Here is a 16,296-nt window from a genome sequence, read left to right as displayed (position 1 = left end):
TTTGAAAACATCCAGTGCTGCCTGCTAATATGATTCTCTCTATTGTTCCACAAAATAACTCCCTTTTCCTAATATTTGTCACAAATGTTAAGAAATGGTGAATGAACAATATTAGTATCATCCATTTTATGCCTCCTTTCCACTTAGAAATTTCTTCCACGGGAATGCTTCACAGGAGAGCTGGATATCCTGCTGGTCGTGTGGTTCAGGATTATCAGTTCTTCTGCACAAATGTGCATGTTGTTCAAACTCTCCCAGTGACTTTGAAGGGAGCCCCCATATAGTCACTTGTTTATAAAGTAATTGCAAAGAAACTTGACTAATAGAATGATCATGTCTGTTTGTCAGGTCATATGCCACAAATAAAAAGCAGCACATATTCTAACTTCTTCATGAATGTTTGCATGGATTATTGTGTCAGTCAGCTCTTGCTCTGTGACAGGTAGGCATTGTCAAATGGGATATCATACTGATGCAGGGTGGCTGAGCACAATGGTCGAGAAAGAATTCTTGAGACATTTATATGGTTGCAATAAGGTGCTTTTATTATAGCATGGGGACAGAACCTGTGGGCAGAAAGAGCTGTACCAGGGTTGTAGGAGAGAATGATTCTGTACCTTGAAGTTTGTGGATGGAGAGAGGTAGAGCTAATGTGAATTTCTAAGTAATTTCTGTATGCTGAATGTAAGAGTGGCCTATTGTCAAGATAATCTCAATTTTGGTCTCTAATAAAAAATAAAATTTAAGGAAGCTATGAGTTCCTGGAGGAGTGTGATGGTCTGCATGTCTCCAGGATTTACCAGTGGGCTTCAAGTTGTAGGGAAATTGACTTTTAGTTAAATTTCTCTTGCCTTTGTTCTCCTTATTAATAATGCCTTTACAATCAAATGGCATTATATTCTGGGAAACATTTCTTTTCCTTTTTGGTATATTTTTTTATTGGAGTTCGATGTGCCAATGTATAGCATAACACCCAGTGCTCATCCTGTCAAGTGCCCCCCTCAGTGCCTGTCATCTGGGAAGCATTTCTGATATCTTTTGGGTCCTCACGGGTCTGAAGTAAAGTATGAATGACTATTGTGTTTGTAAGGTTCATCCATGATGTTATGTGTGGCTGTAGTGCTCTTCTGTCTCAGCTATTTATGGGCTCTTGCTCCTACATTTCTATATGTAAGGCATTCCTCTATTTACAAATTAAATGAACTTATCATGTGAATTATTTGAATTTCATCCCACTGTTCCTACATCCATATAACACTTGCTATCCTTCCCTGTTAAAAGAGCTCTATCGCAAATCTTCAATGAAGATTCAGCTACCTGTGCTCTAGATCCTTCCCTTAGTCACAGCATAGATATTTTCCCACTTAATTAAATCATTGGAATATAATGACATGCTGTATACTACATATTTAGAGTGTACAATTTAATGAATTAAAGAAGCTACAGAAAAAAAATAAAGAAGCTACAGAGAATGGGGATCTTGCTTGGATAAGAGCAATTTGCATTCTAGGAACCCAATTAAGTAGAAAAAAATTAAATTGATTTGGAGATATTTTGTCCCACCAGCTGGTACGTGAAATCCTTATTACATAAAGGTGAGTGTGGTCTGACTCTGAGGCCGTTGAGGCAATGACATAGAGAAAGGAACTCAGGATCAAAATTAATATCACTCTTTGTAATTTACATCTTTGTATTTCTGCATCATATTTCACGTACATTCAAAAGTTCATTCTTCTCAGTGCTATCCTCTCCAGCTTTCTCAAGATTCCCTTCAACAAAGAAGATGAAATCATAAATGCATCTCTGTGTGTACACGTGAGTGAGCTTGTTTGAAAGAAAATATACACAGACACACACATACCCAAGATACAACCATTATCCTCAAATGTTTTCAAATGTTTTGAGGTAAAAAAGGAAGTTCCATAAATTTTATTCATTCCCCACAATATCCATATGAAGTTATGTTTGTTATTTTATTATTTTTTAAAAATTTTATTTATTTATTCATGAGAGACACAGAGAGAGAGAGAGAGAGAGAGGCACAGACATAGGCAGAGGGAGAAAGCAGGCTCCATGCAGGGAGTCCAACATGGGACTCAATCCCAGGTCTCCAGGATCACACCCTAGGCTGAAGGCCTAGGCTAAATCACGGAGCCACCCAGGCTGCCCTGAAGTAATGTTTAGAATCCCACATTACCTTCAGAAAATGATACTCAGGATGCTTGAATTTTAATAATTCCCTAACAAACCAGTTAAACCTTATATATAGTCTTAAATCAAGCACGAAAAGAAACTTGCAATATGTACTTTTCATTTTTGTATAGATACATTAATTAACCACAGCATACCCTTTACATAGGCAGGTTATTGTGTATTACTATACTCCAATGATTTCACTCAGTGGAAAAAATCTAATGATGCGTGGGAACCGGTAGGATCTAGAACACAGATAACTGATTCTCACTTAAGAAGGGTGAGAGATACTGTGAGACCCAGGAAATTTAACAAAAATCCCCTACCTCTGGACAAACAGAGCAGGACTAACTCCATTTTGTGCTGCACCCGCCACCTCCTGTATCACCCCCACACGACCTGCTTATTGCTTAAGGCGCTGCCCCACCCTAGTCAAGTCGCTGGGCACACCCTAATCGGAAATCGGCTCATAACAATGTAACCCTGCCTTGTGCCCGCCAAAATTGCGCGCCAATTCTGACCAAAGCAATAGGCCAGCTCAAATGGATACTATAGGGTAAGATGTAATTCAATTGGCCACCTGCGGGTGGACCGACATGACTGTGCAACTTTCTGCGTATCCCATTGGCCACTGGCCCCTATAAAGCTGCTCCGCCTCTTAGTCTCGGGGTCCAATCATGAGCAGGTCTTCAGCTACAGGATGACTGGTCCTTACATCACTGGAACCCCTACAACTCAGACCTCTCTTTATATCTCTGTTCCTCAGGCTATAGATAAAGGGGTTCAGCATGGGTATGACCACTGTGTACATCACGGAGGCTACAGCACTTGAAAGGGAGCCTTTGGGAGCAGCAGAGCTAAGGTACAGGATTGTACAATACAATAAGAACACAATGGAGAGGTGAGATGCACAGGTGGAAAATGCTTTATACCTGCCCTGGGATGATGAGATCCCAAGTATGGAGGAAACTATCTTAGAGTAAAAATAAATGATCCCAGTGAGGGGACATCACCCAGCAGCACAGCTGTTAAATACATCACCATGTCATTAAGAAAGGTCAGAATAGACAAGTTGAACCATTTGTTTGACATCACAGAAAAAGTTGGATATTTCCACCTCTTTACAGAAGGACAGTCACAACACCATTAAGCTTTGTAATAAGGAATTCAGGATACTTATCATCCAGACCACCAGAACCAACAGTACACAGTAGGTGGGTTTCATGATGACCATGCAGGGGGTGGCAAATGGCCACAAAATGGTCATAGGCTAAGTTCAAAAAGGGTGTTGCCTGTGTTCTCCTCTAGGATTTGGATGGAATCTTGTCTCACATTTAGATCTTTCATCTATTTTGAGTTTATCTTTGTGTATGTTGCAAGAGAGTGGTCTAGTTTCATTCTTCTGCATGTGGATGTCCAATTTTCCCAGCACCATTTATTGAAGAGACTGTCTTTATTCCAGTGGATAGTCTTTCCTGCTTTATTGAATATAAGTTGACCATAAAATTGAGGGTCCACTTCTGGGTTCTCTATTCTGTTCCATTGATCTATGTGTCTGCTTTTGTGCCAGTACCACACTGTCTTGATGACCACAGCTTTGTAGTACAACCTGAAATCTGGCATGGTGATGCCCCCAGCTATGGTTTTCTTTTTTAAAATTCCCCTGGCTATTCGGGGTCTTTTCTGATTCCACACAAATCTTAAGATGATTTGTTCCAACTCTCTGAAGAAAGTCCATGGTATTTTGATAGGGATTGTATTAAATGTGTAAATTGCCCTGGGTAACATTGACTTTTTCACAATATGAATTCTTCCAATCCATGAGCATGGAATATTTTTCCATCTGTTTGTGTCTTCCTCAATTTCTTTCAGAAGCGTTCTCTAGTTTTTAGGGTATAGATTCTTTACCTCTTTGGTTAGGTTTATTCCTAGGTATCTTATGCTTTTGGGTGCAATTGTAAATGAGATTTACTCCTTAATTTCTCTTTCTTCAATCTCATTGTTAGTGTATAGAAATGCCACTGATTTCTGGGCATTGGTTTTGTATCCTGCCACACTGCCGAATTGCTGTATGAGTTTTAGCGATCTTGGGGCATTGAAAGGCCGGAACACCTGCACCCCAATGTTTCTAGCAGCAATGTCCACAATAGCCAAATGTGGAAGGAGCCTCGGTGTCCATCGAAAGATGAATGGATAAAGAAGATGTGGCCTATGTATACAATGGAATATTACTCAGCCATTAGAAATGACAAATATCCACCATTTGCTTCTATGTGGAGGGATCTGGAGGGTATTATGCTGAGTGAAATAAGTCAATCGGAAAAGGACTAACATTATATGGTCTCATTCATTTGGGGAAATTAAAAATTAGTGAAAGGGAAAGGAGAGAAAATGAGTGAAAATATCAGTGAAGGTGACAAAACATGAGAGACACCTAACTCTGGGAGACGAACAAGGGGTAGTGGAAAGGGAAGTGGGCAGGGTGTTGGGGTGACTGGGTGATGGGCAATGAGGGGGCACTTGGTGGAATGAGCACTGGGTGTTATGTTATATGTTGTCAAATTGAACTCCAATAAAAAAAATAAAAATAAATGTCTCCTCCAGCTCAAGTCTGAATAAGGCCAAGGGCTGCAGCAGAGGAGATATTTATAGCTCCTTCTGTTTGCAGTCTATGTTTCCTATCCCTGCTCACTACACACATTTCCCATTATTACTCCAACCCGTGAGCACCTTTCCTCATGGGAACTTATCTGGACAGAATGAAATTTTTTCCTGTAGATTCTCTGTTCCCAAGAGACCAGCTTAGAATTCAGATGCATCCAATGTTTACTACTCCTCCCTGCACTTGCTTGGCTTCCAGAACTTTAACAGTGAACACTTCCACAACCCTGAGTGAATTTTTTTTCCAAATCTAAGACTGAGGAATCTGTCTTGACCATGTCCCTGGGTCTGCAAACCATTGACTTGAGGTGGGAGCACAACTCCTGATAGCTCTAGAAAACTGATCTTTCTTCTCCAACAAAAAAAGTATTTCATTGCTATAAAATAATGGGTACAATAATCCTTGGATTCATAATTCTTTTGACAAGTCAATTAGGAGTCTATACTGTTTTTAATACACCTTAAAAGTTGACATTTAGTCCTTCACTTATAAAACATTTGGTATTATAAGAGATCTATTTAGACCTTTTAATGCACTATGGGCTGAGCTTTGAATATTATAAGATTGTCTCACTTATTTTTGCAATAGCCATTCTATGAGGACCGTAAAATTATAAGCCTCATTCCACATTTGTAGAAATGTGACTTGGAAGCATTGAGTATTTAACCAGAAGTATGAACTGGGTCACTATGAACCAATATGTTTTGACTGGAATGCAACAAATAGGCCAGTGGTTCTCAACCAGGGAAGATTCTGCCTCCAAAGGACACTTGAAAACATCTGGAGAAATTTTTGATTGTCATAGCTTGGGAAGTGCTACTACTAATTTGGCATGTCTAGGGTGGCCCAAAGAGTCTGCATCTGTAACTAGCTCCCATGCATGGATGTTGCCTGTCTTGGTATGTGATATTTTTGCGTGGAAAGGCTGTGGTCCAGTGTCAGCATCAGGTGTGTTCTTCTTCTCCCAGAATCCCCTCACCCACCTCAGATCTGACTTTAGGTGGTCATACAATTTACAGGTGTCTCTTTTTCCTGATGACAGGAAAAGAACCTTGCAAGTCTTTGTTCCCCTATCTGTAAACTGAAGAAATTCCATCTAAGGATTCAGTCTGAGAACTAGTAAATTTTACAGTGCACAGGAAATTCCGTGGCACAGAGTAGGTGCTCCATCTATAGGGACTATTGTGACCATCTAAGTTCCACATTTCCTCTGCTCATAACGACGCCAAAAAAAGTTTCTTTTAGGACAGGAAGTAAGTCCAGGTTTCCTCTGCCTCTGAGACAGTTTTTCTAGGTGGGTTGGGAATGCAGTGGGTGTCACTGGCAGCATCCTGCCCAGCTGGGAAGCCAGGTGTTCACTCATACACTCACATTCATCCCCAGGAGAAGTCTCTGGCTGAGAAGATCTGTTGTACTGACCATGCTGTGTTGTGATAGAGGGTATGTGGGTCAGTTGTTCCTCTTACTCTCTTTAATGTGTCAATATTGAGTATTGTTTACACCAATTTTGGACTTGAGATTCTTAGTAAGATCCCTGAACTTCCCCAAAGGTACTCTCAAACATTAATTACTGTCAAAAGTGGTACTTTTGGGGAAAAAGATGTAAGAAAACTCCTATTTCACCATTTGGGGAAACATTTTTTTCATTAGGAAAAACATATGTTTTCCGAGAAGCTCCACTAACAGACTTCAGCTTGCATAGATTTGGGCAAATTTGTGCAACATGGGATGTGAGACATAATGATGGCCTTCCAAAAATGTCTGCATCCCAATCCTCAGAACCTGCTAATATATTAGATTATAAGAGAAAAGGAATTATAGTTATCAAAAGACTTACGATTGCTAGTCACCCAACTTCAAAATAGAGGTTATCTATATGAAGCCAATGAAATCACAAGCATCCTTGAATGGAGGCAGCAATAAGAGGCCAAGAGATGAGACACAGGAAAGACTCGGCCAGGCACTGTAGGCATTGAAGATGGAGGGCAGGAGCGGGACAAGGGATGAGGTTGGTCTTTAGAAAAGACTCCTAGTGGGTAACCCCTTAGAGTCTCTAGGAAGGAATACAGCCCTGCAGACAACTTTTTATTTCAGGGAGACTCATTTTGAACTTCTGATCTGCAGAACTTTGTATTTTTTTTTAAGCCACTAAATCTGTGATTGGTGGTTACAAGAGCAACAGCCAAGGCACATGATCACCCATATTTTGGTGTTTTAATCTGAGTATATTGCCACCCCTATCAAATCAGTGTCCTGTCACTAGGAATAGTACAGAATCCATATTAGTAAGGTAACCTAACCTCTGTTCATGATTAAAATGTGCAATAAACTTCTGTTTATCAAAATTTTGTGAAATGCCTAAGCCTAAATTGGTATCAAGATAGGAGTATAGAAGAACACAAATCCTACAAGGAAAAAAAATGTTATATTATAAAAATGGAATCAAAACCAATGAGGAAATCGAGGTTTTGGCAATAAACGGTGCTTGGAGAATTTGTTCTTAGTTAGAAGGAAAATAACATTAAATTTCTATCTTAATGCCTAGAACTTGTTGGCATAAAGTGAGTGAACTTGCGGAAAATGAAATGACTAAAATGAACTTGTAGAAAAAATATAAAATAGCAGTGATTTCTAAAAGACCAATTATATTAATCCTCTGAACATAAAACAGACATCAGGAAAAGATCTGAGAACAATAATGAATGGATTCCAGTGTGAGATAGCCTATATGTCCAATAATAAAGAATACTTAAAAATAACTGTGAATTTTCCCAAAAGCATTTATTGAAGAGACTGTCCTTTTTCCATTGGATATTCTTTCCTGCTTTGTTGAAGATGAGTTAAACATAGAGTTGAGGGTCCATTTCTGGGTTCTCTATTCTGTTTCTTGGATCTATGCATCTTTCTGTGTGCTAGGATCATCCTGTCTTGATGATCAAAGCTTTGTAATACAATTTGAAGTCCAGCTTTGTGATGCCATCAGCTTTTCTTTCACTTTTTCAACATTCCTATGTCTATTCAGTGTCTTTTCTGGTTCCCTACAAAGTTTAGAATTATTTCTTCCAGCTCTGTGAAAAAAAGCTGTTGGTATTTTGACAGGGATTGCATTGAATGTGTAGATTGCTCTAGGCAGCATAGACATTTTAACAATATTTGTTCTTCCATTCCATGAGTATGGAAAGTTTTTCCCATTTCTTTGTATTTTCCTCAATTTCTTTCATGAGTGTTCTATAGTTTTCTGAATATAGATCCTTTATCTCTTTGGTTAGGTTTATTCCTAGATATCTTATGGCTTTGGTGCAATTATAAATGGGATTGACTCCTTCGTTTATTTTTCTTCTGTCTCATCTTAGTGTATAGAAATGCAACTTATTTCTGTGCATTGATTTTATATCCTGCCATTTTGCTGAATTCTTGTATGAGTCTTAACAATTTTGGGGGTGGATGCATTCCTAGACCGGTATAAGCTACCAAAACTGAAACAGGAAGAAATAGATCGGAACAGACCCTTAACCAGGAAGGAAATTGAAACAGTACTCAAAACTCTCCCCACAAACAGAAGCCCAGGTCCAGATGGCTTCCCAGGGGAATTCTACCAAACATTTAAAGAATTAATACCTATTCTTCTGTAATTGTCTCAAAAACTAGAAATAGGAGGAAAACTTCCGAACTCTTTCTATGAGGCCAGCATTACCTTGACCCCAAAACCAGACCAAAAAAACCCACCCAAAAGGAGAATTACAGACAAATATCTCTCACAAACATGGATGCCAAAATTCTCACCAGCCAATAAGATCCAATAATACATTAAAAGAATTGTTTGCCACAACCAACTGGGATGTACTGGGCTGTCAATGTGGTTCAATATCAATCAATGTGATACACTACATTAATAAAAGAAAGAACAAGAACCATATGATCCTCTCAATAGATGCATAAAAAGCATTTGACAAAGTACAGCATCCTTGCTTGATTAAAAGTTTTCATACTGTAAAGACAGAGAGAACAAACCTCAATATCATAAAAGCCATATATGAAAAACCCACAGCTAATATGGCCAAGTTTTTCAAAAACTGAGAGCTTTTCCCCTAAGGTCAGGACGTGACAGCGATGTCTATTCTTGCCACTCTTGCTCAACATAGTATTAGAAATCTTGCCTCAGAAGTCTGACAACAAAAAGAAACAAACACATCCAAATTAGCAAAGAAGACAAAATCTCAGTCTTTGTAGATGATATGATACTCTATTCGGAAAACCCAAAAGATAGTCTTTTTTTCTGACATCTGGGGGCTTATGTCCTGCCTGCCACTTGCCCATGATGTTGACAAATGTATGTGGTTAATTGTCTTATTATAGGACCTTTTGCATAAGTTATTTCTGCAAGGGGTGCAAAGAATATCAGTGTGCCAACCTAAGCTGAAAAACAGGATCTCAGTGCTATTTTATGTTAGCTCTCCTGACTCCATATTTTCTTGTTGGAGACCCTGGCCCTGACTACCTATCTCACGAACTCTTAACACCAGGATCTGCACATCAACATCACTGGGGACTTGTTAGAAAAGCAGAATCACAGAGCCACCAGGACCAGTGATCAGATTCTGCATTTGTAGTGGAATCCATGTGGATTCACAGGCTCATTGATGCTGGTGTAGGTGGGTTTCTCACCTTTTATGGTTGACATTTGTGACAGGATAGAATTTGGGGAGTGCTTTCCACTGTATTATACGTGTTCAACAATATAAGTTCACACATTACCAGACATCTCCAGGGCAAATTCATTTCTGGTTGAGAGCCACTGTCCCAGAGCTTGAGAACTAGAAGCATCCTGACAGAATGACACTGAAGGCCCATCACAAACTTGGATATTAAATGTGGAAAAATCACAAGACTGTACCAAGCACCACGTCAACAATGTAGATTGGAGTTCATAAATGTACTTCCTCAGGGAGAAGATGTTTATAGAATTAAATCAAACAATCCATATGAGATGTGAAGCTCATTTTATAATATATGAAAAGATCTAAACACATATGTTATAATAAATAGCTATTTCATGGCAAAGGAAGAAGTAACAGCACCTAACTTGTATAAAGTAAGAAATACCTAATGATAACAGCAAATCTGTATTGAAGCTAATGTGTGTAGTGGCCAAGGTTTATTACCAGAAAAATACATTTCTCTGCTTTATTGAAAAGAAGAATAGACCCTGTCTGGAGATAGCAGGGCTAGTTCCCCACCACAAGTTAATGCTTTGAAGATAAAGAGACCTAATCCAGCTGAGTCCTCATTCTTAGACTTGGAGAACATTATAACTCAGAGCTGAGATAAGGTGCTAGGATTTCACACATCGAGATGAGAGTAAAGTCAAAGGAAAGGGGTAAGAAAAAAAAAAAACCTAAAACTGGATTGATTTGACCTCTCACCTAGTCTTTTGGGAACTGGGATTCATTAGGAAAATATCCTTTCTGTCCAGATGAATTTTCCACTTGGGAATCATGTGCTTAGAGGTTGGAGTCACAAGAGGGAAATCTGTCTAATGAGCAGACACAGGGAGCTGTAAATACCTCCTCATCTCTAATCCCTCTACCCCTGTAACCTTGGACAGGAAGGGCCATGCATCTTGTCTGTTTGTTCTGAGTCCCAATTCTGGCTGGGGACTGATGCTTCACTCCTTCCTGCTGCCCCCACTGAGGACAGAGCTTGAGTCCCTATCATCTGCCATCCAGGGAGGAAGTCAGACTTCCACAAAGTAACCTTCCTGTCAGACACTCTAGCCAGGTGAGTCCAACACCCCAGAGGACTGTGGATGGCAGTGTCAGAGAGAATGGAAGCCAAGAGCATGGATCCATCATCACCTGAGAGCCAATTCAACTTAGCCCAGAACCAGTGATCACTGCGTTTGTTATTTGGCTTGATTAAATAATTAATTTATTCAGTGCTAATGTCAATTTCAGAGAGTGGCTGATGCTCATACTTTGAAGGTCTTTCATATTCTTTACCATTAAATTGCTATTATAGCAATGTTAGAAAAGTAAGTTGAGATTGTTAAACTCAATGTGTGGTTTTAATTGGGTGTCATTTTGTCCCCCTGGGGGGTCACTGATCACTGTCTGGAGCGGGGTGGGTGTAGGCCAGATATTCTCTAAACATCCTACAATGCACAGGACACACCCAACCCCAGCACAGACTCTGGCCAGAATGTCCTTGGTGCAGAGACAGAGAAATCCTCATAAATCCCAAGGCGACACAATACAGGGACAAGGACTCAGTTAAGAGAGGCCATTAAGAAGGGGATCTGGTTCAATTCCCGGGATGCCTTTGCAACAGGATGAACACAGTGGGAGAGGCAGTGTGGACAGGGAAGTTCCTGTGCCATGAGGTTCCAGAGGAAGCAGAGAGGCCACTTCCCTCCTCAGTATGTCTGACAATGTCTCTCCTCAGTCTCCCTCCTGCTAATTCCCTTGCAGCACTGGCTGTGCTTCTTTGACTTGAACATTGGAAACAAGTACCTTCCTCGGCCATTCCCTCTATCGGGCACACACTCCCCCATAATCTTTGATCTACTTCCCTCTGTTACTTGAAGCCTGTGTTGCAATGTCACCTTGGTTAACAGAATTGGCCTAAATACCATGCTCTGTTCTCTGCTTTATCCCTGTTTTCTTTTTCTTCATACCACCTATCGCTATCTGAAATGCTATTTAATTTTCTTGTTTGTTAATTATTCTTTCTCTGTCATTGAGTGATAGGAAATTTTGTTCTTTAGCACCCTATACTCTTTGCCTAGACAATGCCTAAAACATGGCAACACTAAATTATATTTATGAAATTTGGAATAATTTTTTAATTAAAACTGTAGAATACATGGCTTTTTGGAAAAAAGGGGATTGGAAGAAAATTTCCATCACTATGCTGATACAAGGGATGCCTTGCAGGGGACTATATCCATGCACAGCATATTAAAATGAATTTCTAGACTACAAAATATTAAGAGTAGCACTTCAAATCTGTGAGTAATGCAAGTTTATATAAAAATTAGTCATGCTATTTGCTTCTTTTCTTGAAGTCATCTCCACCACATGGGGCCAGGCAATGATACAGAAATTTCAGAGTTTCTTCTTCTGGGATTGTCAGAGGAACCTGAACTGCAGCCCCTCCTATTTGGGCTCTTCCTCTCCATGTACCTGATCACTATCTTTGGAAACCTGCTCATCATCCTGGCTGTCAGCTGTGACCCCCACCTCCACACACCCATGTACTTCTTCCTCACCAACCTGTCCTTTGTAGACATCTGTTTCACCTCCACCACTGTCCCCAAGATGCTTCAGAATATCCAGACTCAGAGCAAAGTCATCACCTATGCAGGTTGTGTCACACAGATTTATTTTTTTATACTCTTTGCTGTCTCAGACTTCTTTGTCCTGAGTGTGATGGCCTATGACCGGTTTGTGGCCATCTGTTATCCCCTGCACTACACAGTCATCATGAACTCCCGACTTTGTGGACTTCTGGTTCTGGTGTCTTGGATCACGTGTATCCTGAATTCCTTGTTACAGAGTTTGATGATGTTGCGGCTTTCCTTCTGTACACACTTCCAAATCCCCCACTTTTTTTGTGAACTCAATCAGATGATCCAACTAGCCTGTTCTGACACCTTTCTTAATAACGTGGTGATGTATTTTGCAGCTGTCTTGCTGGGTGGGGGTCCTTTTGCTGGGATCCTTTACTCTTATTCTAAGATTGTTTCCACCATATGTGGAATATCATCAGCCCTGGGCAAGTATAAAGCATTTTCCACCTGTGCATCTCACCTCTCAGTTGTCTCCTTATTTTATTGTACAATCCTAGGTGTGTACCTTAGCTCTGCTGCTCCTCAGAGCTCTCACTCAAGTGCAGTGACCTCAGTGATGTACACAGTGGTCACACCCATGTTGAACCCCTTCATCTATAGCCTGAGGAACAGAGACATAAAGAAGGCTTTAAGAGCATTCTTAGTAAAGGAGACACTACATGGCCAATTGTCATAGGACTGAACAAGTCCCCAAGATTGCTTAATATCAGTTCTTGAGCATAATTTTATTAGATAAATGTTTGTATTCAATTCCTAATGCTCTGTAAAGTGACTACATTGGTGTTTTAATACCCATTTGTGCTCTTATAATTTGAGAAATCAGAAGCCTGAAATGGTTCTCATTGGGGTAAAAAGATGTTTGCAGGGCTTGGTTCATCCTCAAAGCTACAGGGAAGAATCTATTTACTTTTCTATTCCAAGCTTATAAAATAGTGCAAAAAATATCCTTCTTATCTTTAACAAATGCTTCACAATGAGGGACCAAATGAAAGCTCTTAATTACACAAGTATGAAATTCCTAATAGTTTGGCAAATGTTTCATGAAGCAGAGGTATGTCTTTCTCAAGAACAAAGTTAGTTCTCCTTGTTGAAAAGGAAAACAGCAGTATTCTGCTGGTGGCAGGGTTGTATGCTCACCACAGTCGACATTTTGGAGATCTGAGAGATCTAATCCAGAAGGATTGCTCAGTCCTAGACTTTGTGGAAAAGTTAAAGTCAGGGTTGGGATATGGTGCTGAGAGGTCCAAACTCTGGGAACAGCAGAGATCCCAAGGAATTAGTAATAAATCTGGATTCACTTGGTTATAACCTGGTCTTTTGAGAACACAATCTCCAGAAAAACTTTCCTTTGTGTCCACCAGTGTCCCACAGGGAAATTGTGTGCTTAGAGGTTGGAGGAGCAGGAGGGAAACATGCCTCATGAATAGACAGTGAAGCTCTGAATATCTCCTCTGTGGCAGCCCCTCTGCCTGTGCCAGTCATGAGCTGGATAGGACCTAAGCAGTTGCCTCTGGAGTCCTAAGCTTGTGTGGGGACAGAGTTTAATCATCATCATTCCCACCCAGGAGGAATTCAGACTGCTACACAGAGACTTCCTCAGAGTTCCCATGCAGGTGAGTCTGAGCCCAGCAGGTCCTGCAGAAAAGGGTCAGAGATGATTCAAGCCAGGTGCATTTACCTGAGGTCGGCTGACAGCCACCAGCCTAGCCCAGAACCTAGAGATCTCTATGCTCATTTGCTTACCTGATGAAATAATGGATTCACTGATGATATTAAAGAAAGAAGTGGACATAGAGCTAGCAGCACATGGGTAATTGTTGATAATAAAGTGAGGAGCTAAAGTACTTCCAGTAAAAGTAGAACACAATCAGTGAGTTTTGCAATTAAAGGGAATAGGAATATTAGGGATGGAGGGATGACCAGTGAAGTCAGGGCATTTCGTTTTAACCATTAAATGCAGCATATTTCTGTTTCCATATTGATGAGAAAGATCTAGACTGATTCATGGCTTGCAGATCTGACCTTGCAACAATAATTTATGAGGCATCCATTTACTTAGCATCCCCTGGTACTCTGGGTAACCACTTGAAAACAATTATCTGACAAGTGAAAACTATGTGAAGGAACTTTACTTTGCAATGATTTCATCACCTGGGAGCTGAACATATTTGTGGATTAGTTATTCATTGGTTTTCTGTATAGTGCATTGTGTCTACCAGGTCTTTGCATTTGTACAGAGAGGTCCTAGGGTTTCTATCCCTTTTCTGATTGCATTCTTTCAAACAAGGCATTGGGTTTTTGTTTTTATTTTACCAAATTTGCTGTTTGCATTGAGTTCTATTGTGTAGATGTATATGTGGGGAATTGTGTTTTAGTATGGGCTCAAATCTGTCACTCAGTTATATGGTTTTCTTTACATTGCTTTTTAAAAATATATTTATTTATTCATGAGAGACACCGAGACAGAGAGAGAGACAGAGACACAGGCAGAGGGAGAAGCAGGCTCCATGCAGGGAGCCTGACGTGGGACTCGATCCCGGGACTCCAGGATCATGCCCTGGGCTGAAAGCGGCGCTAAACCGCTGAGGCACCCGGGCTGCCTTCTACATTGCTTTTTTGATTTTATTATACTTACTTAAAAATTGACTGTCGCTAATATTCTTCGTTTGCCAATCCTTGCAATAAAAAATGAAAATAAATGGCATTTTGTACATTGGGCACTAAAAATCACCTCTATATGTATTTCCCATTTGCTTTTGCATTTCTGTCATTCCCCAATGACATTTTTGTCTCTTTGTGATGAGATCTATTTCTAAAAGTTGCATCATTTGACCATATCTTTTTTTTTATAAATTTATTTTTTATTGGTATTCAATTTGTCAACATACAGAATAACACCCAGTGCTCATCCCGTCAAGTGCCCATTGTCTTTACCTTCCTAAGTATATTTGAATCCATATACCTTTATGTAAGAAAAACATTATCACTTAGATCCTGCTTCCTCCTCAGCTGTAAAGGTCATTCTCTCATATTCTTTTATCCCAAGTCTTTGGACATTTAATCTGGAATCAGTAACTCATTTTGATAGCACTCAATTATTATTTTATGTCTACATACATGAGTTTTAGTTCCTCATATTATTTTGTTCCACATAGTTGTTTTGAAACCACTATACTTGACCTGATTTCATTCCTCCTGACATCCTTTCTTCCTTATGTTCTTAGTGTCTTTTAAAACTTCAGTTCCTAGATGATGCACACATACACATTTACAGACCATACAAATGGATAAGTAGTACCCTGTGTTCATCATAAATGCTCTTTAATCTCTGGGGCAGTCTTTTTTTCTACCTGTGTCCATTCTTCCTTCTTACTCAGTAATACCTCATGCACTTCCCTCAGTCAACTAGGGTGGTTCTGATTCTTTATTTCAAGGTTTGCATAATATTTCACGATCTGGCTTGTGGCGCTCACACATTGAAAGTGTTTTCTTTCTCAGTACCTTGCTATTAAAACAATTCTACAAAAATATTTTGAGATTGTCATGTTAAAAATCTGGTTCTCCACTGGAGGAGATATTGTTCCCCAGGGAGACAGTGAGCAATTTGGAGGTCACATGGGAGGTGTCAGGAAGGCCAGGGATTCTCAGGGATGCTCTCATCCTACAAAGCCCAAGACACACACCACCATGGAGAATGGACTGCATCAGAATGTCAATAGTGCTGAGATTGAGAATCCCTGAGCTGATGAATATGATGATGAATTATTTTCATATTTATACCTGTCTTTAGGTTGTTTTCCCAACATTGTAACAGTTTACATTTCTGCCAGCAAAATCAGAGAATTTTCTTTTGCTAGCACTTTAAAACTTTGAACCCAATCAGTGTGAGATCTTTACATTGTTTCACAGGCTGATGGGTGTGCAAGAGGTTTCTTGTTGTTTTCTTAAACCATTACTAAACTTTAACAAATATTTATGTACTTGTTCACCAGGTTCACTGTTACATGCTTATTGTGGGGTGAGTGGGTGGCTAAGTTCCATGAGCATCTAACTGTAGATTTTTGCTCAGGTCATGATTTCAGGGTCTTGAGAT

General features: G+C 39.8%; 1 protein-coding gene and 1 pseudogene across 1 annotated transcript; one reads left to right on the top strand and one right to left on the bottom strand.

Moving 5' to 3' along the window:
• Positions 1-2,851: 2,851 nt before the first annotated feature.
• Positions 2,852-11,377, bottom strand: LOC121495074 (annotated as a pseudogene).
• Positions 11,378-12,030: 653 nt separating this feature from the next.
• On the top strand, positions 12,031-12,879 carry LOC121495073 (olfactory receptor-like protein OLF4). Its single transcript, XM_041762369.1, has 2 exons — positions 12,031-12,385; positions 12,671-12,879. Exons 1-2 carry the CDS (start codon positions 12,031-12,033, stop codon positions 12,877-12,879), a joined length of 564 nt encoding a protein of 187 aa, XP_041618303.1.
• The last annotated feature ends 3,417 nt before the right edge of the window (positions 12,880-16,296 follow it).

The sequence above is a fragment of the Vulpes lagopus genome, chromosome 7, assembly GCF_018345385.1.
Source record: "Vulpes lagopus strain Blue_001 chromosome 7, ASM1834538v1, whole genome shotgun sequence".
In the NCBI taxonomy this organism is placed as follows: Eukaryota; Metazoa; Chordata; class Mammalia; order Carnivora; family Canidae; genus Vulpes; species Vulpes lagopus.
This window is presented reverse-complemented; position numbering and strand designations above follow the sequence as displayed.